Below are 23,250 nucleotides of genomic sequence, written 5' to 3'. Positions count from 1 at the left end.
GCAAGCAAGGTTAGAAGTTCAGCACCATCTTGTAATTTTAAATCAGTGTTGTAGCAGCTGCTACATGTATATAGCAGCTCATATCATGGGGGTTATGGGGCCAGACCACCCTCCTCACTGGGCTTCTGAAACACCTCCTCTGTACAGTGCCTCTTCAACACCTGCTGTGGGCTGGCCACCGTGTTAACCGTTTAGCTCATTCTATTCTTCTGAACAACCCTCTTGGCTATTAATTGCAAGTTCTGTGAAGGGCAGAACCATGTCTGCATTGCTCATCCTGCACCTAGTAGAGTGCTTGGCTCACATTAGGTACTCAGTACTTACTTGTGAATGACAGCTGCTGCTTAAATGGTTGGACATTTGTGGAATTCCCAATGAGGCTTAGGGAAGTTACACAAGTTGCTTAAGGATACACTGTTGGTGAGGTAAGACAGGGATGGAACTCTGGTATTCTGACTCTGAGTCCAGTAATTGCTTCTTTATAGCATATTTACGTTGTGTCCAAGCACCATGGAAACTTGTTGCTGTGGTACCCTCTGCCATGGGTGTTTTTTCCAAGAATAAATCCAGTGCTGTCTCTAGGCTCTCCACACCACTCTGAAGCCCAACAAGGGGAGGAACAGAGAGAAAGAGGAGAGAGGGTTGAGAAGTGAGGTCTTGTGATAAAGGGGGCAGTGAAAGAAGGAGGGGGATAGGGACAAAGGGAGGGGGGTGAGATGGGGGTGCGGCTGATGGGGAGTCAAAGAGGAGCCAGCAGAGAGTAAAGGGAACTGGAGACAGGGAGCTCAGGGCTGACATTTCCATCTGACCTCTGGCTCACGTCTGGTCCCCAGCCCCTCTCTTCCTGTTTCCTGCACCTGGCAGAGCAATGCTTGAGCCAAGGCTCTGGGGAAGGGGTGGAGGGGGAAGCAAGGGAATAAAGATGCATTTGGCATCTCTTAGCACTCCTACACAAGGCCCTTTTGTGTGGGGGTTGAGAACTAAGTGTGGAGGGGTCCAAGAATGAGAGGTCTGGGGGTCGAATGTGTGCCAGAAATAGACCCCCTAAAGCCCTCCAGCTGTGGCTCCAGAGCCTGTTCTCCTCCCCCATCCCCAGCCCATCCATCTGTGGGTCCAAAGCAGAAGCACAGGCCTTCCCACACCATTGCCTGGGCTCCTTGTCACTCCCCATCCCCCACCTCTTTCCCCTTGGTTTTATTTGAGCAAAGAGAGATGCTTTCTCCTCAGCTCTTTCTTGGCCCCAGACGTTTCTCACTGCCTCCCTCCTTACCTCTCTAATTAACCCCACACTCACTTGTGTTACTCCTGTTTGCCTACTCCTCCTCTCACCTTCCTTAGCTGACCTATTTCCTCATTTCCCCTAAAACAGTCTCTGCTCTAAACATGGAAGCTTTTTTTGGGTGGGGGGGACATGCCAGCCATGTCACTTTATTACCACTTCTGTACGTTCATTTCCCACAAATCTCTATTGAACTCCCACTACATGGCAGGTACTAGGGATACGAGACAGCAATAAACTAGATAGACCAGCTCTTTTCTCTCAGGGGGTTATAGACCAGCAGTTTCCCTTGACTGCAGGGCCTTGTTTCATCCATTCTGTCTCTCGTTCTCCTTCATCTGAGATTTGGCTCACGCCTCACTTCCTCCACTCAGCTCTTACTTATTTCTACTGTCTCCACCTTCTTGAGGTTCTACGGCAATTCCAGCCTGGGCCACCGTCTCTCTCCAGGTTCCATGTTGACAGAGTTTATTAAGTGTTGCTCAGGTGGTCATCTTTATCTTTCCAACCAGAAACTAATGTCCTGAGTGATAAGGATCCTGGTCTGTCACTGTTGCGTCCTCCTCAATACCTAGCACAGTGCTGACTGTGAATTGGTGTTCAGTGGCTACTTGTTAATTGGAGAATTCCCTTTTCCGGTGTTTCTTGAGCCTAGGCCCTTGATCTCTCCATTCTAGCATGACCCATTTCTTGGCTGATTTCCCATATCTTCCTGATCTTCTGCTCACACCAATCTTTTGCCAATTTCAATGATACCAGCTGCTCTAATCCATGATTCCCTGTACCTCTGTGGAAGCTCCTATACTGTCCTAGAATCCCTGACCATTCAAGAGTCTTGGGGGTAAAGTCAGGTCCAATTTTCCTCCTATATAATATAACAGAGGCATGGAATTGGTCTATGGCTTGAGACTATTGGAGACCAAGACAGAGCAACAACACGTAAGAGCCTTTAAATCCCTCTCCTGCAGAACTTCATTCCTATTTCTGATCTACTATCCTTTCTGTAGATGGAGAAACTATAACTCAGATAAAAGAATGACCCAGACTCCCCCAACTTGCTGGAGCCAGAGCTGGGATGGTTCATCAGAGTCCTGATTCCTAGCTGTCTTTTAGACTCCTGAATGCCAGAGTGTGTAAGTGGGGACCACTGCTGCCTATCTGTTCTAGCACCTCACTGCTGGGCCTTCGGCTTTGTGTAGGCAACAACATACTCAGGTGGGCCAAAGTTGCCTAGGAGTCCTACAAATCACATTTTCTATGATGCAGACCTTGACAAGGTGAGGGATTGGTGAAGATTAATGGTAGCATATTCTTGGGGGGCACTTCATAAGGAGGGTTATCATTAGGGTACTGAGTTCTGTGGTCAAATTTGATGCAAAACAGAGAGCCTCCTTTCTTCATTCTTAAATTAAGCCACAGAATCATAAAACATGCCTTATTTGAGATTGTTCTGAGCTGTTCTGGAAAACCAAGAAGAAAGAGGAAAGGAGTTGGTATGGCTAAGGGGGCTATCTATCTGGTTTTCAGATAAACTTATCTTAAATTGTGGACCTACTTTCTTCCTTGGGCCAGAACTTGTTCCCTTGTCAGCCAGACAAGAAATGAATACAGTGTGGCTAAAATTCCAGGAACTGGTAACTGTGCACACATATATGACAGGGTTGTGGGAGAGTGTCATCTCCTACCGACTCACTGGTGTGTTGTATCTACCATACGCACATGATGGAACATCATGTGGAACATGATGGAACACACAGTTAAGGAACGTCATACTGCACCTCTGTAACAGGTGGGGTTCTGATAGCCTCTCTTCCCCGTGCTTGGGGATTCATCTGGATGAAATATCATAAGGTGATCCTATGGTGATCAGAACAGTTGTGTTAAGCCAGAAAGGACTAGATGTGTCTATGGGCCGGTCATCACCCCCTAACCAAGATATGGCCCTTAGGGGAAATTGGAACAGAATAGGGAAAGTCTGGATCCTCTGAAAATTTTGAACGCAATTCAGGTTGAGTTTTATTAAGATAAAGTCTTCAGGAATTTATTTTTGGAGAGGGCAAAGTAGATTGTTAGAATAGCTACTTGTGTCCAGAAAAACAATTTATGACCAGAGGCCACCTGCCCAAGAGACAAGCAGGGATCTGGGAGAGAAGTAAGCCAAGCAAGGTTCCTGTGAAATTCTGTGAGCATTTTGAACCTAGATGGAAAATTCTTATGATAAGAAGTTTTGAGAATCCTGTAAATCTTTTTGCCACTTCTCCTGTATCAGATCTTAAGATTAGATATTTATATTTTGGAAATCCAATTTCCTTTGTTTATTTTCTTCTCTCCTTCCAAGTTCTTTTAAAACATGCTAACTGGTCCCTAGGGTATTAACAGAAAACGAGGTGAGAGGATTTGCTTCACACACGGGCTAAAATTTTATAAGAGTCAAACTTACATCCCTTTGTGCCTGGGACTGGTGGCAGCAGTTTGAATTGAAGTGAGAAAATTCTAAGATCTAGATAGTGTTTGCAAACCCTTTCTTTTTAGGGATTTTCTCTAAAGTTCATTTTTGTCTTAATTTTGGAGACTGTTTTTATGGTAGAGTGTATCATCCCCAACTGGCTGCAACATTACCTCCCATCCCATGAGCTCTTCTTACGATGGGACGTGGACACTGCTGCTGTAGGGACCTACATTCTCTGCCTTGAAATTGGGGCAGAGTCTTGACTCTTGCAGAAGTGATGCTATGCATCTCCTAAAGCTAGGACATAAGGGTAATACATCTTCCGCTTGGTTCTATTGGGATGCCAGCTCTTGGAACCCGGCCTCCATGCTGTGAGGAAGCCCAGGCAGCCTGTGGAGAAGCCTGTATGGAAAAGAACTACAATTTTGCCTACAGCTTTGGCTAACAATGAGCATCAACTTGCTAGCCATGTGAGTGAGCCATCTTAAAATACAACCTCCATCTCCTAGTTGGTCAGATACCATATGAAGTAAACAAGAGCTGCCCCCACCAAGCTCTGTCCAAATTGCAGATTTTTAGCAAATAAATGACTCTTGTTGTTTTAAGTCTCTACATTTTGGTATTTTTTTTATATGGCAAGATAACTGATACAGTTCCTTAATTATATAAACACTAAACATGGTTTCTGGTGCTTATTTTGGGTAAATTATTTTGACTTAGAGCTGCCTCTCTTCCTCACAAGCAGCTGTCCCAACAACTGTTCTAACCTAGATTCTACAGAGATGTCTAGAACTGCTGAAGAAGCTAAGTGGTGACAGATGAGTGGACTATTGTTTTTGAGTCCTACTTGCTCAGTGGATATGAGGAGGGAGTAAGGATGCCCTCTTCTCCTAGGTTTGAAGCTTCTGTCAGCTCCAAGGGCCTCTGGAGATGTGCAGGTAGGTGGCCAGATGTGGTTTTTCATGGAGTAGCTGATAAGACTAGCATTTTGTATTTCCAAAAAGAAGAAGGGATGCCATCTACTCCCTTACCTGATATACATACACTGTGTTTATTAGCATCATTGATGATTAATCAGGTACACTCCCATGAGAAGCTCCTATTCTTCCCTAATGTCCCTCTTGGACAGCTGGGGTCCATGCTCATCTTGAATATTCAACTGGATGTGTCCATGCCAGGGAGGGTCTTCCATCCTTTGTGCATCCAGAAATTAGCCATATGCCATGAGGGGAAGGTTTAATCGGACCTATTCTTCACTGTGACCTGAAACAATATAGCTCTTTTGAGCTCATGTGAAACCAAACTGAGATATGTCTGATGATGATGATGATGATGATGATGATGATGCTAACTTTTCCCTTTTATATCTCAGTTTTCTTCCCTTTTCTCTCTGCCTTCACTTTCTTGTTCCACTTCATCTCCAATAGTCTTATTGAAAAGAAATTTAGTCTTGGGCTGTCTGGGTGGCTCAGTTGGTTGAGCATCTGACTCCTGGTTTCAGCTCAGGTCATGATACCACGGTTGTGGGAGGGAGTCCCACATCTGCCTCTGCACTCAGTGTGGAGTTTGCTTCAGATTCTTTCTCCCTCTCCTCTGCCCCTCCCTGTTTGTGCTCTCTCTCTCTCAGATGAATAAATAAAATCTTTAAAAAATAAAAAAGAAGAAATGTAGTCTCTTTTTTAGATAGTTCCTTTGTATGCCTTCCCAACCCAGCTCATGCTTTTAAGCTCTTTATGTGTTTTGTTTTGTTTTGTTTTCTGCTGCCAACCTGACAGTTTTAATTCCCTAGCAGAAACCACCACACTGAGTAGGACAAAGTAGATGGCCAAGCAGATACAATCAAGATGGATGTAGAGAGTGGCCCCATCTTTTTCCTTAACTCTGCAGGTCATTGGAAGAATGTTTCCCTGAACACAGATGCCTTCCTACTCCTCTGCCTTCTTTATGGAACTGGGACTAGCCCTTGGGAATCCAGCATTTCTCTCTACTCCAGGTAGTTGCTTAGAGGTTTTGGAAGGGAAAGAATTCTGTTATCACTACTTTTGCAAATGGATCCCCATACGGCTTTACAGCCCTAAAACCCTGGGAAAGTATGTGTATGTCTGTTTATGTATATGTTGGGGTGAAGTTGTCATTCTTGGGCATGCTAGCTGGAAATTAGCCCATCAGTGGGGGCTCAGAGCTTCTAATCCACTTCATATTCCCAAGAAAGGCATTGAAGCAGACAAAGAGAGCCAAAGCAAAGGCTCATGGAGAGATGTCCTCAGTGTTATGCTCTTGAGTGTGTTTGCATGACTGGAAGGGGTGGGTGGGTAGGATGTTCTGGTTCCCCAGGTTATATGCAGGTGCTAAAACTTTACCAGTGGGTCTGCTACTCTGCTGGGGGGTCCCAATTTTCCATCTTCTGGTTGGCTGTGAGATGAAAGAGCTCAGGTTTCAGGAAGGGTGTTCCTCCAGCTATCAAGGCTAGTTTTGATGCATGTTGTGTGTGGATGTGTTTTCCCAGAAGCAAGTCTCCTTCTTGTTCTTTTAGGAGCTTCATGTCCTAGAGCCAGTGCTTTGTGGCCAGTGAGTGCTTTGAGAAGGTGAAATTCCTGAACTCTCCTTTGCTGCCCCTATGTCTTCCTTGCTTGGCTCATAGCCCATCCTAGGGAACTGTGCCACTCTCACATTGCTTTCACTCCTTGAAAGAACAAACATCTTCACTGCAGCCTCAGAAGACTGGTGTGAGGTGATTGTTTATAGTAGATGTTTCCATGACACTCGTTTATTTCTTCTGCAGATACAACTGTGTTGGGGGAGGGGATGAGAGGTTAGAGTAGAGAGACTGCAAAATATGGAGACCTTCCAGTTGCCTCATATATCTTCCTCTGTAGGAATAAGTCCACCTGCCCTTTTCCCTGGGTCCCTCCATCTCAAATCCCTAAACTGTTCCACAAATCCATCTTGGCTTTCTGATGCTGAGATGAGGCTAGGTTCCCAGATAGGTGGGAAGGGGAAGAATTTTGTGCATGAAGAGGCAGCCTTTTTTAAGAGAAGGAAAAAAAAAACTTTTATTGCTCAAAGTAGAGATTTAGTAATGATGAGCAACGATGACCTGCACTGGGGGTGGCAGTATGTATGTGCGTACGTGTGTTCTAGAGGAGGGGGGTCTCTGACACTCCCTCAGCTGAGCCAATGATTCATTCTAAATTGGAGCGACTTTTGGAGGTCATTTTAGTCATCCCCCTGCCTTCAGGCCGGATGGAGTTTGACTTAACAACATCACGTTTGGGTGGAAGGGGGTGCACTGCAGAGGGAAGAATGTCCGTGTGTGGAAAGGAGTGGGGGAGGGTATCGTGTGACCTCTTTGAAAAGATCTCCAGCGAAGGACGTTCCCTAGCTTTCCCAGGCTGCCGGTTCCTGGGTTTCCCCATCATTGAATCAGCATCGTTCCCCAGGGAACAGCTTTTTGCTGGTTGAAAACCGGATGTTGGGTTTCCTGGGTGGGCGGGGGCGACGTCCCCTTGGACCTGTCTGGGGTAATTGAGATTCCCGGGGTCCCGTTAGCCAGCCCGAGAAGCTACCATTCCCTTCACCAGAAACTTGCCATGCAGTGTGAGCAGAGAACAGAACAGAACAGAGCAGAGACGCTACAACGCCTTCTCCCTGGCAATGCGCATGATTCTGCGGCTCTGTGCTCGCCACACTTCAACGCACCTTGAAATGGGCTCGCCTCCTTCGCACCGCGACGGACAGACGTTCGAACCAATCGGCCCCCAGGTTTGCGAGCAGTGTCCAATGGGCGGGCTGCGGGGGCGGTCCCGGAGGCCCGGCCTGGCTAGGCTTCACCGTGGAGCTGGCTGCGCTCTGCCGGGGCTAGTAGTGCAGGTGCCGCTGCGCCGGGGGCCGGGGAGGCTGCGCGCCGAGCCGAGCGGAGCCGGGGAGGGATGGAGAGCGGGCCGCCAGGGCTGCAGGAGCACCGGCGCGGGGCGTAGGCGGGCGCGAGCGGGCGTGAGCAGGCGCTCGGGCGCGAGAAGTGTGCGGGCGCAGGAGCACTTTGCGATAGGATGAGGCTCTTGGCTGGCGCGCGGTAGTACTATGATTTGGTATGTGGCCACTTTGATAGCAAGTGTGATCAGCACCCGAGGTCTTGCGGCTCAAGGTGAGTTGAAGTGCAGCGCCCCTCCTCTGGCCCTCCCTGGCGCTTTCAGCCCCTTCTTCCCCGCTTCGGGCTCCCCGGCCGGGCCGAGCGCTGCGCCTTTCCGCGGGCGAGGCTCGGGTTCCAGCGAGGCGCGCTCTGGGGCACTGCCGGGAAGGGCTGGGGGCCGCGGGCCGGTGGGGCCGGGCGGGAAGGGACCCGAGTCCATGGGCTGCCGGGCACTCGGGGAAAGATCTTGGGATCCGGGTCGACTTCGCCTACCTTCGGCTCCGGGGCTTCATACCAGCGTGCGGAGACAGGTGCTCTTTGCCGGAGCAGCCGCCTCTTCTAGCGTTAGGGAGTCGGCGTTTTTCCTAACTCTGGCTGCCAGGGAGTTTGCGGGTCTTTGGGCAGGCTGCAGCACGCTCTAGCCACGCGCAGCGCCACCGCTCCGCAGACGAGCCCTTGCAGGGAGGCGCGACCCAGAGCCTTGGGACTCCTGGCATCCGCGGCTCGCTAAAGGGACAGGTTTTTCAGCGCCGCGGGTGTCCCCTGCTCCAGCTCACACCCCTTCTGATTACACATCCTGGCAGCTGGGGGTCGGATCCCCCTCGCGGGGCAGGGGGCGCACGGAGCCCGGAGAGAGGAGAAGAGCTGGTTAAGCGCTTGAGTCCCTCCGCCCCCTCCGAGGAGTGTCCGCTTTTGCCTAGCCCTGCCAGGTGCCCGCGCCTGTCTTAGCCGCACCTGGGCCCCGACCAGACAAAAGTTCCCTGGGAGCCGGCCGCAGCCTGGCCGACCCCACGCCGCCCTCCCCCGCTGTGAGGCAGAGCTGGCTGGGGGTGAGGGCGGCGGGGTGGGGGTCCCCTCTGCTGCATCTCCTAGCGGAGGGAGGTTTTTCTTTTTCTGATTTTCCCCGTCTGAGCTGGGGGTGAGACAAGAGGGAAGCCAGCGAGTTGGGTGATGCGTGCGTGAGCGCGCGCGCTTTTGCTTTGGAGACGGGCAAAGCGACCTACAAGCCTCTGGGTGGCACCCCAGGCTCTCGGCCCTTGTATGGAAGTAGGAGCGGAGCCTGGAGGGTGCTAGGACTCTGAGCTCACTGTTTTCAGCACGCAGACACGACCCAGCTGCGGGCAAGTTCACAAAGCCGGGAGGGGAGGAGAGCAGGGAGAGAACCGGTCGGTGGGTGGAAGTCAGCAGGGAGGACCCCGCGAAAAGAGAACGCTCCCAGCCGCGCTAGGGCAGAGGGGGGTCGCAGGAGGCGCCTTTTACAGCCAGGGTCTTCTACTGTCTGGGGGTGTGTAAGGGGGAGAGGGGAGTGATTTGAGAAAGTTTCTAGAATGGAATGTCTTCCAAGCTATTTGAGGAAGGGAGTGAGTCTGAAAACGGAACCAGAGGAGGGCGAAGGAAGGGTGATTTTGTTAAATGGTATGTTGCCTTGGGTGGTTTAAAAACTCCATTTGTCAGGTGGGAAAATTGAGGCCAGGGAGACTGAGAAGCTCTCAGCTTCTGGGTGGTGGGTGTGAGGTGGGTGGAGCTGTGTGTGAGAATTTGTCCTTAGCCTCAGCCTCTTCCTTTCCCCGGTATTATTGTAGTCTTCCAATGCCCTGGTGCTCCTCCCCTCCAGTTTGTGGTACGTTCCTGCTATGGGACTGTCGCTGAAAGCACAAAAGGAGCTGCTGGGATCTTTGAATAAAACAGAGTCACTGAAAGGAGGCTCTGAAATAAGCCTCCACCCTGAGAAGTCAGGGTGAGGGAAAAGGACTTTGTGCAAGTTTAGACACAGAATAAAGGCAAATGGGTTTATATTGCAGCAACACACAGAATGGCCAGACAGAAGGAAGGACTTCCCAACATTGAAGGTTGTTGGGCATGAAGGTTATACCCTCTTTCTGGGTGTGGAGAGGTCCTTTTGTCTGGGATGGCTTGACATGCACCCTTGAGCCTGCCACCCCTATTGGTCTTGGGGTCCTTTTAGCTTAAAAAGACTATTTGTATGTGAGTTAAGGACCGAGGTGTAGAGTCCCATGATCTGGTTTCAAGTCCTGGCTCTGCCACTTGCTGGCCCTGTGACCTTGGACAAGTTGCTCAACCTTTTAAACATGACTTGCCTCAATGGAACATAGGCTTAACAGAATGAGCTTGTAGGGTTTTTTGGTGAACGTTAGTGCTGTAAAGAAACGAATGACTACCTGATATATATAGTAAGTGCTCAATAAATGTTAACATTATTATTATTATTATATTCAGTATCTCTGGGGTTCCAGGCCCCTTCTCAATTTATCTACCTTCGGCTGTTCAGGGCATTGGGAGCTGGAAGTGTCCAGAGGGAAGATCAGAAGTCCGCCTGTGTCAGGAACCAGTACCCTTTCCAAGGCTGACCTTGTCTGGGGAGAACCTCTTTTCCCTCTGAACCCCAGGGAGGTGCGCAGAGGGCGTGCAGACCTCAGGACTGCTTGGAAAGATCCGCAGAACTGGGAGTTCTGTCAGTGGCCAGAGGCTCGTGGGAAGGATGCAGGGAACCCAGGAGGCAAGCAGGTCATAGCATCACAGCCTCTGGAGGGAGGGTGAGGGGACCTGTGTGGCAGGTCTTTGCTCACATGGGAAATACCGGCCGCTGTTCGAATGCTGGCTCTGTGTGAGAGCTCAGCGGTTCTCGGACTGGCAGAGGCGACTTCTGGGGAGATGCCTGCGAGGTAGGGACTTGGAGATGCCCAGCCTTGGGGGTTTGGCTGAAGCAGGGGTTGCTGTAGCAGAGGGGTAGAAGGTAATGGGCCGCATAGGCAGTGTCGGGTTGGGACAGAGTTAGGGATGGCTCCCCTTTTGACTCTGATCATGTGTGTCTGGATGGTGATTAAGGTCAGCGGAGAGGTTGGGGAGGTATTTGGAGTATGGGAGATGGTGACTGGAGACTCAGCATCCCAGACTGAGCAAGCCTGGGGGAGGACCCCGGGCCATGCCTGGATGACTCTGGACCTGCCATACAGGAGAAGTCTGGGCCTTTATTCCCAGGGCTGCCTCCTCCTGTCCACCACAGATTCTGTGGCTGGATTAGCCCTGACTACAGTGTCCCCAAACCAAGAGGGGTTTTGACTCAGGTCCTGCTGCTACAGTGCCCTCTACTCTCTGCCTGGCCTTGACTCTCCTTTCTTCCCTTTGCCAATGAAGATGGGAGGGAGGAGGTGCAGACCAGGAGGCTGCTAACAAGACCCCATGGGCAGTCCATCAGCAAGGGACTCTGCCCAGCAAGTGGCCAAGTGGTATGTGTGTGCATGTGTGCCTGTGTGTGTGTCCCCTGCACGCACGCCAGAGGCAGGGGTGTGTCTGGCAGCATGCATCCTAGGAGAAGCTGAGGATGGGATGTGTCAGAAAGGGCATGGCAGCGGGGCAGTGGGAAGAATCAGCTTTCAGTTCCTGGCCCGAGACCCAACATGCCCCCAGACTTGGAGTAGGCAGGTCCCAGAGCTGGTGGTTTCATGTTTGTGGCTCTGAGACAGAAAGATAGAATCTGGTTACCCAAGGAGCGGAGGCTGCCTGGCTGGGGAGATGCTGAAACTCAGCATCTCTCTGCTCCTCCCTCTTTCCTGGCTCCTGGCACTGCTCTCCTGAGTTTTTCTCTCCCCTCTGCCCACCCCAGCCAGGGTGGCCTGGCCTGCTGCTCTGTCTTCTCCCTTGACCCTGTCTTTTTCAGGCCTGCTGGCTGCTTGCTTCTCTCTCCCCGCCTTCCTGTGTGCTGGGGGTGGGGGGGGGGCTGGTGTGAGGGTGGGGAGATAAAGGGGGCTAGGCCTGAGATTTAATGCACTTCTCTTCCTCTTGAAAGTCTCCTCCCTCCCCAGACACATCCTGTGACCTTCTCAGGCTGGGACCCAGGGTCTCAGGGGGGCAGTTTTCTTCTCTCTGCTGCCTAGGATGGGTTAAGCAGCTTGTGTGAAGAGTGGCTCTGAATTTTGAAAAGAGCTGTAATTGGTGTGAGCTGTCTGCAGATGTGTGCCACACCCCTGTATAGGTGTGCATGTTTGTGTGTATACATGCCTGTGCCTATATGGGTGTGCACATACCCGTGCCTATATGGGTGTGCACATACCCGTACGTGTGTGCTTGCGCACTTGTGTGTTTGCATGCACATGTACAGAATGTAGCAGGACAGGGGGACGGTTAGGCTCCAGGCATGACGTGGGGAGTGAGACTAAGAGCAGATACCTTACTTTCCTCATCTCCTGCTCTGCACCAGAGTCTAGGAAGCCCAGAAGTTTTCGAAGTTGGAGGCTCAGCCCCAGGGCTGGATTGAAAGATGCCTGAGGGCCCTGAGAGGAAACTTAGGTGGGGGGAAGGGACAAAGCCAGGCAGAGCTCCAGGGGACACAGAGAATGGGCCTGTCTTGCTACAGTGGGCTCTGGTATCAGTTTCCTGTTAACGCAGTGCACTCTAGAGTAGAGAAGGGGCTGGTTCCCGGGGAGATGGGAGCGGGAGCTGGAGCTGCAGAGGCAGCTGGTAGCCTGGCCCCCTCAGGGGCACTGCCCTCGGGTGCCAGCTCGGTCTGCCCGAGGCAGCTGACCTATTTTTCTTAGGAATCTTCCTGCTTTTCTGTTCTCTCTTGCGTGAATTAGCAGGAGACTGGTGAGCAGAGACAGGGCCTCCGTAAGGGTTTTGGAGAACAATTCCATGTGAGCCAAAGCTTTGAGGGAGGTGCCAGCCAGCCTGACTGTCCTTCTGAGAAGAGAGGGGACCGGGACAGTCCCCTTAGCCTGTCATCGTACCCCCAGTGCCCTTACCTCCCTCCTGGTCACAGTCACCCACCGAGAAGGTCTGTGGCAGCTAGCTTGCACCCAGGCTCGCCTTCACAAATTATACGAGGTGAGCCACTGTCCTCATTTTCTGGCTTCAGAGGAGGGAATGCTGGTGCTTCACTGTCAGTAAATATGGGGCTTCGATTTCCTACTTCCTTATCTTGTCTTCCCCGAGGAGAGGAGGGTGGCCTGGTGCAGGCAGAGCCCACGGTGCCCTCACCTGGCTGGGCCTGCCTGCCTGCCGGCTCTGGAGGACACGCGTGCACTTGGCCACGCGTGAGTGTGCAGGGTGCAGGCCTCCACCATGTGGCGGGGCTGTGGGGGTGGGGTGTGGCTTTGCCTTTCTGCTGAGGAGCCATTAAAGGAGCAGAGCGGAGGTTGAATTACTGACTGCTTCCTGTCAGTGGCTCATGGGGAAAAGGCTCTTGGAAATACAATCTAGCTGAGAGCAAATTAAGGTTGCTAATAGCATCGCTGCCTCGGGGGCCGCTGAGGGGAGCCCAGCCAAGAGGGTTGGGAAGGAGAGGCACCCATAGGAGGAAGGAGGCCTGCAGTTCCTGCCCCTCCCCCCAGTGCCTTGCTGTTTGGAAGATGGAAGCTTTCCTGGCTAGGGCCTGGCTGGACTCACCTGACCTCTGACTTCCCACCCTGAGAGGTTTGATGGGGAATGGGGGCCGGAAGGGCTGTGAGGACACTTGATGGGGAGACCATGGAAGGTGGGGACTCTAATGTGAGCCTGCCTACGCTGGGTGTGGGGGCCCTTGCTGGAGGCCGAATGATGGCCAGATGACCGATAGCCCACCTGCCTTCAGGAAAGAACAAGGACATGACCAGATGTTTTGGTCTGGTGTCCATCTCACGCTTGTAGAGTGTTGTTTGCTCGGGGCAGTAGGGAGTCTGTCCTCTGCCTTCCTCAGGCCGCCCCCCTGGGTGTGTACCGCTGTGGGAGGCTCCCTGGGAGCCTGTGTCCCCAGCTTCCTGGAATCTCCTGGAGCCTCCTGGCTTGTTGGGGAGGAGTGATTGGGGGACTATTGGGGGCTGTGCCTTTTTTGGACTCAGCAGGGATTATTCTTAGGCTGGCAGATGGAGGTGGCGGTGGCTGTCGCTGGTATTATTAGACAACAGGCCTGTGGTTTGGGAGTCTGGTGCCCAGAGGAGGAGGGGCAGGGGAGGAGGAGGAGGAGGAGGAGGAAGAAGAACGGGAGGCTCCAGTAAGGACTTGCACTCATGAATGATGGAGGCTGGTGCTCACCCCGTGATCTTCCCTTACCGCAGCCACTACCAGACCTACCCAGAGGCTGCGGAGTGATGCTGAGCCCAGAGTCAGTCACAGGACGCCAGCTGCATCCCGCCGCAGGCCCACCGAGTCTTTCTTCTCTGTGGAGGCCTGAGCAGAGCGTGCAATGGGGAGGGACAGCTCTCTGACTCAGGGAGGAAAGGGCGGGGCGCTGAGTCTGGGGTGCCACGCAGCAGGGGCCTTTGTGCCCGGGGCCTGTGGTCCGGCAGGATGGTGTCCGTGAGTGCGGGCAAAGACGAGACGTGGCAGCTGGAGCCTGACTGCCCCACCTGTCCCCGAGTCACTGCTGAGCCAGGTCGCCTCCCAGTTTGCTCATTTGTGAAAATGAGCTAGTAGTACTTCTGTCAGGTGGGCACTGTGAGCATTCCAGGAAATTTGTGTTACATGCCCGCCCGGCCCAGAGCCTGCTATGTGGTAGGTACTTAGAGGAAGTTACGTTGCCTGACAGCCAAAGTGCCCCCTGCTCTGGCTCTTAGACCTTCTTAGGCATTTAGAGTGTCTCTCATTCTCAGGGACCCTCCCTCCTCCAGCCCTGCCCTGCTGGAAGAGCCCCCTGCTGTGAGTGTCGGGCACAGGGTTTGTGCCAGGGCCTGGCTCCTCATGGTTCTATGCCCACAAGGGATCCAGTGGCAGTCTGGACTTGGCTGCCCACCGGGCACCACCTGGCATAGAGAGCAGGGGATTTGTACTCTGTGGGCTTCCCAAAAGGTCAGCCAGACAGCAGGGGCTACCTCGTCCTCCGTCCTCCTTTGCTCTCCTGCTTTCTCTTCCCTCTCCCGATAAAACAACTCCAGAGTGGGCTGGGCAGAGCCCCAAAATGCAGATTCGCTCTGCTCAGGGGACTGCTGTTTCCTGCCTCCTCTAAAACGGGTATGTGGAATCCAGGGCACTTCAGGCCTCCTACCGCCCTCACCCCTGCAGATGCCAGTTTCCCCTTTGAGGTTGGAGCCTCATCTCTTGGGGCTGCTGTAGGCTTGTTTGGTGGGGAAGGGGCCTGGGGGTGTCACCCCCTCTTGCAGCCCCTCCTCACCCAGGTCACTATCCGTCCTTCCCTTCCCCTCTCTCCCTGCCCTGTTTTCCCTCACTCTCCCTCCCTCCTTCTTCCTCCCTTCAGAACCAGTGGGCAGTTGCCCCAGTCAGCCCTGCTGGGGAGAAGCCTACTCGCTCCCCAAAGAAATCGCCTCCATTCTGTCTCCCTCCTGGTTCTAGGGTCCTCTGAAGGCCTGTGTCTTTGTGTCCCCTGTGCCCCAGAGTTCTCTCTCCTGCCCTGGACTGGGCTCTGCCTGTGTCCGGTGTGCACTGTGCCCGTCCCTGCGTCTCTCTCCTTCCTGGTTTCTTAAGTTTCTTTCACTCTTTGATTTGGGTTTAGTGTCCTCCTGGGTTAGAGTTTATCTCTCTCTCCTCCATCAAGCCCCTCTTCCCTTTTTACTGCCAGCTTGTTTACTTTTTCTTTCTTGCTTCGAGCTTTTCTGGGCAAAGTGTTTTATTAGACATGCTTTGGCTCAGAAGGGATCAGGCTTAGGAAGAAGTGCCTATAGGTGAGGAGTGAGAGTGCCGTGTGTGTGTGTGTGTGTGTGTGTGTGTGTGTGTGTGTGTGTGTGTTGAGGAGTTGAGGAAGCTGATAAATATTTAGGGTTCAGGTGTCCGTTAAGCATGTGCCTTCAGCTCAGGTCATGATTCCAGGGTCCTGGGGTCCTGGGATCGATCATCGATCATCGATCATGATGATCATCCATCCAGGCTCTCTGCTCAGCGGGGAGCCTGCTCCCCCCCCCCCACCCCGTCCCTCTGCTGCTCCTCTTGCTTGTGCTCTCACTCTTGCTCTTTCTCTCTCTCTCAAATAAATAAAATCTTAAAAATAGGGTTCAGAAAACCAGGAGGATTGGACCGAGTGCAGAGGCTGGAGCAGGGGCTCCCACCCCTCTGCTTTCTTCTTGGGAAACACCATCTCTTTTTGCCTTGCTTAGAATCCTTGGGATGCTTATCTCGCTGAGTCCCCTCTCCCGCTGCTTGTCCTTGGCTGAAAGGGTCCTTGTGCTGAGAGGAGGGGTGAGGCCTACTGGTTGGGGTGGGGGGCGCTGGCCTTGGGTTGCATGCTCAGTCCTGAGCCCAGGGGCCGGCTAGGGGGTGGGGCTGGGAACCTGGAGCCAGCGCCAGTGCCAGGGGAGGTGTGAAAGAGACTGCCTCATTGCCATGCGGTGAGAATGAGGCAGCCCTGAGCAGCCGGCACTGTGGGGACCCGTTTCAGAGTCAACCCACCCCCTGGCATTGCCCCCGAGAGCCCTCAACCCCGGTAGCCGGGGAGCTACAGAGCCGAGCTTCACTGCCAAAGGTGGGCAACCGCCTGCTCAGCAGTGCTGGCCATTTCCTCAGACCCTCTTCCTCTTGCCTTAGGCTTTAGGGCTAAAGCCCTGGGAAGGAGCCCCCTTCTGTGGACAGCCTCTGTCCCCCACACCTGGTAACCAGGCCCTGGAATAGTTCCTTCCTCTTCCCCTAGGCTCCTGTATTTCTCTTTTCACCTCCTGGAAAGTGTGTGCAATGCACACTCACATATACATGCACACAGTCACATACACACATATACACACTCACACATGCACACACACATTCCCTCATGAACACACATCCATGTCCTTTTGCTAAGAGCTACACATATGCACACATGCACATACATTCATACACACTCATACATCCTTTTGCCATGAGCTGCTCTCATGCACACAGACTCTCACATGCGTACACACATTGCTCCCCCTGCTCGCTCCTGGTGCCCGCTGTTTGCCCATTCCTTCTGGGTCCAGGATCAGCCTTTGTGCTCCTGGAGGCTGGGAGGCAGGCTCTGTGCCTATCTAGGTGCCCCTGGGGTTGTGGGGGAGGGGCCTGCTCCAGCTGAGCCCTCTCCTTGCTTTCCTTGAGGGGTTGGAATTCAAACCTAGCCTGAAGCAAGGTTGCGGGTGGGGGGATTGGGAAACCTGCTGGGGCCTCAGGCAGGTGAGTGCAACACTCTGCTCTGCTCCAAAAATACTCTGTGATCTTAGCTCTTTCTCTAGAAAACAGTGATGTCACCAGCAGCCAATCAGCTTCTAGAAGAGCTTGCCTCCTCCTCCTTCCGCAACTTAGGGAGGAGAGGGAGAGGGGGATGGGGAGGGAGAGAAGGAGAGACACAGAGATGAACAGACAACGTGTAGGCAGACATGAAGAGAGATGCAAACACAGAAACGTAAGCACACAGAGAGCCCTCCACACAGAAAAGCAGGGAGAACCTCTTCCCGGTGTATAGGCGAAAGGAAATCCACACATTTCCCCCAACACACACACAAAGACATACATACTGATAGAGACATGAAACTGAGAAAGACAGACAAGTAGAAGCATTCACATAGAGGGGGAGCTAAAGAGGAAAAGACAGAGACACAGAGACTTGAAGAGAGACAGAGCGGCACAGAGAGACATGGAGAAGGAGTAGGAGAGGGAGACTTCTGTCTCAGAGCCAGAGAGACAGAGGAAGAGTCAGAGAGACCGACAAAAAGAGTCTAGAGACCTCTAGAAGGAGCCAGAGATGCAGAGACATGAAGGAAAGACAGAGACGAGAGAAGGAGACAGGCAGGAGCACACAGGGGTCAGAGATGCAGTAAGAGTCAGATGCAGAGGTACCATGACAGAAAGGCAGACAGACAGATGTATAGAGGGACAGATGGACAGGCGGACGCCGTTCTTCTGGGCATCCTTTCTGTGGTGGGAGGACCCATCAGCTTTTGGCTCTGTGCCTCTCATAGAGCAGCTGCTGTCCTTGGTGCTGCCTGGAGGGGCCCAGCCGGTATGGCGAAAGGAGGCGAGTTTGGATGGGGCGAGCTGTGGTCTAGTCCGGAGTTGTGTTGGGTAGTGTGAGGGAAGGCAGGAGGGAGAGGCTTCTCTAGGCTGTCCCTTTCACTGGGAAACAAGCTGGACAAGGTGACTTTGTAGGCACGGAGTCGTCGTGTGGGAGGGAGCAGTTTCAGGCTGAAGGTGGGGGCAGCACGCCTCCTGTCGGGGCTCGGGAGCAGGCTGCCCGGTGAGAAGCAGCGCCTGAGTTAACCTGTTCTCTGTGTTCTCCAGCTTGGGGGGGGGGGTCTCTCTCCACTTTGCCTTCCCAATGCCAAGAGGATGCGTGCACCCTATCCAGACGTATGTTTTATCATCTGCCAAAGTTGGGGTGATTTCCCCAGACCCAGGGGTCCCGCTCTGTCCCCAACACCCTGCTTTTCTAATGGTGATGTCTGGGGCTTGGAATTTTGAGGGCTGGAGACCCCTCCTGCTCCCCTGTCTGCAGCAGGCGCAGTGGGGCAAGGGAGGAGGGGCCTGGAGAGGCCAGTCAGGCCTGTGGGGTTTTCCCTCTAGTGTTGCCATGAGCAGCCTCTGCTCAGCTTGTTAGGGATTCCCCCTGCTTCTGTATGGAGTACTCTTGTTTTGTGCTGTGAACATCAGGCTGAGCTGGGGGTGGGGCGTAGGAGGAGGCTGTCTCTGCCGCTCCTACCAGGCTCTGGTGGGAAGCATCCTGCACAGGAAGAGATTCCATATTTACACTCTCAGCTACAGCAGGCCCCTGTAGCCCAGGCTGCGGGTCTTCACAGCGAGGCTGAGGCCCCTCTACTTTCTCAGTAGCCAGACCCCTTAGAACTGTTTGGGGGGGGTACAGTGGGGGAGGACATGATCATGGCTGTGCTCTTTGGATTGGGGAGGGAAGATTTGGCTGGCAGGACTGGAAAGAACTGCTTCCTTCTCTTCTTCCCCATCTCAGGTTCACGGATACCTGGGACCCCCAGGGCCGTGGGAGGTATGAGCAGGGAGGGGGAGAACGGGTTCAGGGTGCATTGGGGACCCTCTGGGGAGTGACTGAGCTTTTCAGGAGGAGGGCCTTGGGGAGGGGGGTGGGGGATGGAGGTCCTTGGGCTCGGATGGGCAGGGGGCTGCCTCTTGGGCTGCAAAGGCAAGATCTCCTTGTCACCTCCCTTTGTGCATCCCAACTTTGCTGACCCACTAGCTGCCCACGGCCTGCGAGAGGAGCCCGAGTTTGTGACCGCAAGAGCCGGTGAGGCCGTGGTCCTGCGATGCGACGTGATTCATCCGGTGACGGGACAGCCCCCGCCCTATGTTGTGGAGTGGTTCAAGTTTGGGGTACCCATCCCTATCTTCATCAAGTTTGGCTACTATCCACCCCATGTGGACCCTGAGTATGCAGGTAAGGTCTGGGCTGCAGGGGGCTCCCCCCACCCCACCCTGCCATTTCATCTCCTGGTTTTGGCATGGCTGGCCTTTTCCTTTTTCAGGGGTCATGGTCACTGTTCCTCCGGCCTGTCTCTCTGTTGCCGCTTATCTTTTTCTGACTGGTCTGTTATCTGTTCTCCGTAGTCTCTGCCTCTTTCCTCCCATCCTTGGGACTTTGGTAGGTTTTAATTAAGTGGTGGGGAGGAGAGGGACGAGGTGGCGCCGACACAGAGCATCACAGCACAGCTGGGGATGTGCAGGGGCAGAGGCGGGAGTAAGGACAAGGAAGCCCAGAGAGCCCACCGTGCGGGACAGCAGGGCTGCACTGGAGGATAGCTCTGTGCAGGAAGAAGCTGAGTCAGAGCCGTGCTGCCCTTGGCCCGGCGTGTGCTGGTGGCCACTGTGGACTCGGCTCTGTCTGCCTTGGCCCACTCCCTCCCTCTGGCTCTGACGTTGGGGCCTCATCCCATCCCTGAGCGGAGGCAGACGTCTGGGGCTAGTTCGTGCCACGGCGGTGGGCACCTGCTTTCTGCCTCCTCTGCCACTCCGGCCTCCCTCCCCCGGGCCCCCGGGTGTCTTGCTCTGCAGTTGCTCCCTCCGGCAGGGGCCTTGCTGTGTGTCACTGCTGTGCCTGCCCGCCAGCCGGCCAGGGAGGAGAGCGTGGGGTGTGCGTCAGGGTGCATATGTGAATGGGAGTGTGAGTGTGTGTGTGTTCACGAGTGCATGTGTGTGCTGGGGTTTTAAAGGAAGACAGGACGCTGGCAGACCTTGCTCTTATCTTTACTTCTGACTCCTGAGGTCTGAATTGCACTTCTCCCAAAAAGTTTCCGCTTCTCTCTCTCTCTCTCCCTCTTGGACCCATCTCTCACTCTCTTTTTGGCCGTGGTTGGTTTTGACATTCTGGTTTTTAGGCAGATTGCCAGCGTTGAGACAAGGATGAAAACAGACACTGGAGAAGCGGTGGGCTGAGGTGGTGGGTGAGGGAAGGGTGGGCCTTCAGGGCCGCTCCTCATCCTGGGCTCCCATTCCGCTTGCCTCCTGCGGCATCTCTTACCTTCTCATCTCCATGAGTGAGACAAAGATGGCCTCCTAATGGGGAAGAGGTTGGAGTCAAGGAGCGTAGCTGGGGGGCCTCTGCTCTGCCTGCCAGCCCTAGCCTCATTCTCGGGCCTATGGGCCCTGGTGTCTCCCACCACTCTTGTCCCTGCCTGCCCTCCCTCTGCTTTACCGTAGGTCAGCCAGGCAGAGAGGTGCTGGGCGTGGGGACCCAGGTGGGAGGGGGATGTCACTCAGCCTGAACTGAGGTTCAGGGGCCTACCCTAGAGTCCCCTACCTCGCCTTCTTCTGTTTGCCCCTTTGCTCCCTCCCTTGCTTCCTCCTGCTCTCTTTCTTCAACTCTGCATCCCCCGTGCCCTTCCTTTGTCCCAAGAGACCTGCAAAAGGACAGGAGTATTCCAAGGGACTGCAGCTCTTCCCAGTGCCAAACCCAGAGTTACAGTTGCAGCTGGGTGGGGCCAACTGAGGCTGGGAGAATGTCTCCGTGGCCAGGCTGCGTGCCTTTCCCTTTGCCGCCTGCTGCCTGGGGTTGGTGCCGGATGTAATTTTGAGGCCCTGCCATGGGAAGTGGTTGGAATGTTACAATGGGTCCTCTGCCTTTGGCGGGCGTTGTGCTGCTAGCCTCATCCTGATGGCTTCCTGGGCTTTTGTCCACTTTCTTACTGCAGGCCGGGCAAGTCTTCATGATAAAGCATCCCTGCGGCTGGAGCAGGTTCGCTCTGAGGATCAGGGCTGGTACGAGTGCAAAGTGCTCATGCTGGACCAGCAGTATGACACCTTTCACAATGGCAGCTGGGTCCATCTTACCATCAACGGTGCGTATGGGCCTCATTCCTGGGGATGGGTGGGTGGGGAGTGACCTGGAAGTCTACACTCTGAGGACCTGCTTTAGGGGAAGCCTCTTTCCTGACTGTACCCTATCCCTGCGCCAAATCTCTGCTGCAAGGACTAGTCAGCAGGGCTGGGCCCCGTTGAGTTAGCAGCTCCCACTTCCTGCTCCCCCTCAGCTGTCTCCCTAGAGCCTCTGGGGTCAGTGGAGGTGCACGGGAGAAGCAGCACAAAGTGGGGTTTGCTGTGGGTGTTGGCGTCAGAGTTCCTTAGAGGGAGGTCGGAATCTGGTTCTTGAAACCAGAGGGTTAAGGCTTTGTGGAAGCCAAATTTGTAACTGCTGACGCCATTTCTCAGCCTTGGGAAGACCCTGCTAGCCCAGGAAATGCCTTCCCACACTAGTGGGATTCCTGGAGTCCCACCATGACAGTTTTCCTTTTTAGGTTAATATTTTGGTTCCTTGTTAAATATGTTCATTTGAGTGACATGCAGTGAGGGTCTGTTGTGTGCTTTGCCTGCACCAGGTGATAGGAAAACGGTGGTGACAAAGTCCAGACATGGTCCCTGCTTGTACTGGGTTTACTGTCCAAGGAAATGTAAGAATCCCGTGAAGAGTAACCATTTTAATGGCTGTCAGGTGTTTATAGCTCTCATGAAGTGAATTGTGCTGTGTGTTGATGCTTTTCAAGTGTTTGCAGAGGCCACATGTGAGCTGGCCCAGTTCCCAGTGCTGGTGTAGGCTGGGGGCCTGGGTCTGAGGCTGTGACCACACCAGGCACTGGGCCTTCTCTGTGTCCGCAGATGGAGAGTCTCTCTTGTGTCCCTGGGAGTCCTTACTTGGGAGGAGATACTCTGGAGGAGCCAGGAGAAGCTGGAACTGTGGAGAAAAATCTGGAGAAGTGGCATATATGCTTTGGATGTGCCACACACAGCTTGGGTCCTTATGGTTTTGATGTCTGTGACTATAGATGCTGTGGGTGGGAGAGAGAAATTGATGTGCCTGGCTTGGAAGCTTCTGATGGTATGGATCTGCTCTGAAGGATGGCTCTGTCTGCCATGCCTTGTGGGGTTGGGTCATTCCTCCCACGGGGGTCAGGCCATACTCTGTGGCTTGAGAACCTCTCCAGGGTCCTGAAAGAACAGGCTCTTTTAGCCAGGGCACTGATCTCTTAGCCATTGTGGTCCTAGAACAGTGTTGGTCCACACTGCCCAACCCATTCGATGCAGTTGGCTCCTGTCAGTCAGTCCCAAGAGACTGATTGGAGGCTTATTTTAAGTCTTGGGTGGGCTGTCCCCATCACACAGCAAGCTTTTGAGTCACCTCCTTTTGATGACAGCTGTTGTGTGTGCCCAGAACGAAAACTCGTCTTAATATTAGCCCAAGCAAAACATAATTAGGAAGGTAAATCGGCTGCTAAAAGCTTCACTGACTGAACACCGAGCCAAGAGTCCCCATGTTGCTTTCTGTGTCTTCTGTGCCCTTCCAAAGCTGGGCTGAAATCTCCACCCCCTTTTCTTTCGTGTCATGCTGGCAGTCCATTCGGCTACCTGAGACATTGAGTGCTCAGTAGGCGCTCACACGACGGGAAAGTAGAATTTAGTTAAGAATTGTGTGTTCTGTTATGTCCCTGTGCGCGTGAGTGGGAGTTGATTCTCTGAGAATTCCTAATTGCTCAGAGTGGAATGAGCATGGGACAAGACCTGAGAAGGTTTGGTTTATTTCACGAACCCACTGCATTCATTTCATGAATCCAATAGCTGTAGGATCCCGGGTAAGTCTCTGAGCGTCAACTCTTCCAGTGCCTGTTTGCAGAGGTGTTGTGAGGATCAGATGAAATGCTGTGTGAGAAAGCGTCTTGCATAGTGTCTGGAACGTTAATTACATGTGGGTCAGCTGCTGGCCATCCTCTTTCTCAAGAGAGAAAAAAGATGAAATCAGATGAGCGTGTAGTGGGAGGGAGGCAGTAACACAGGAAGGTCCTCAGAGTGGAAGATGCAGAGGACCGTGGTAGTTTGAAAGTCCTTGTCAATTCACAACACATCTCGAATCCTGGCTTTTAGTATTTACATGAGTAACCTGTATACCCTGGGCCTGGAGATCAGGCTGGAGTGCTCCTTGTAAATCTTGTAAGTAAAGGGAAGTAACACACACACACACACACACACACACACACACACACACACACACACACA

At 53.3% G+C, this 23,250-nt stretch overlaps 1 protein-coding gene across 1 annotated transcript in view; it reads left to right on the top strand.

Annotated features, from left to right (window-relative positions):
- The first annotated feature begins 7,681 nt into the window (after nt 1–7,681).
- The window catches only part of IGSF9B (immunoglobulin superfamily member 9B), a 59,102-nt gene continuing 43,533 nt past the window's right edge, over nt 7,682–23,250 (top strand). Inside the window, exons 1-3 of the mRNA XM_073904016.1 lie at nt 7,682–7,872; nt 18,950–19,147; nt 20,898–21,044. Coding sequence (XP_073760117.1) covers nt 7,809–7,872; nt 18,950–19,147; nt 20,898–21,044 — 409 coding nt within the window. The 5' untranslated portion in view covers nt 7,682–7,808. The remainder of the gene's footprint in view (nt 7,873–18,949; nt 19,148–20,897; nt 21,045–23,250) is intronic.

Source organism: Callorhinus ursinus, unplaced genomic scaffold (assembly GCF_003265705.2).
Source record: "Callorhinus ursinus isolate GAN/ISIS: 27379988/994484 unplaced genomic scaffold, GSC_fseal_2.0 scaffold19, whole genome shotgun sequence".
Classification (NCBI taxonomy): Eukaryota; Metazoa; Chordata; class Mammalia; order Carnivora; family Otariidae; genus Callorhinus; species Callorhinus ursinus.
This window is presented reverse-complemented; position numbering and strand designations above follow the sequence as displayed.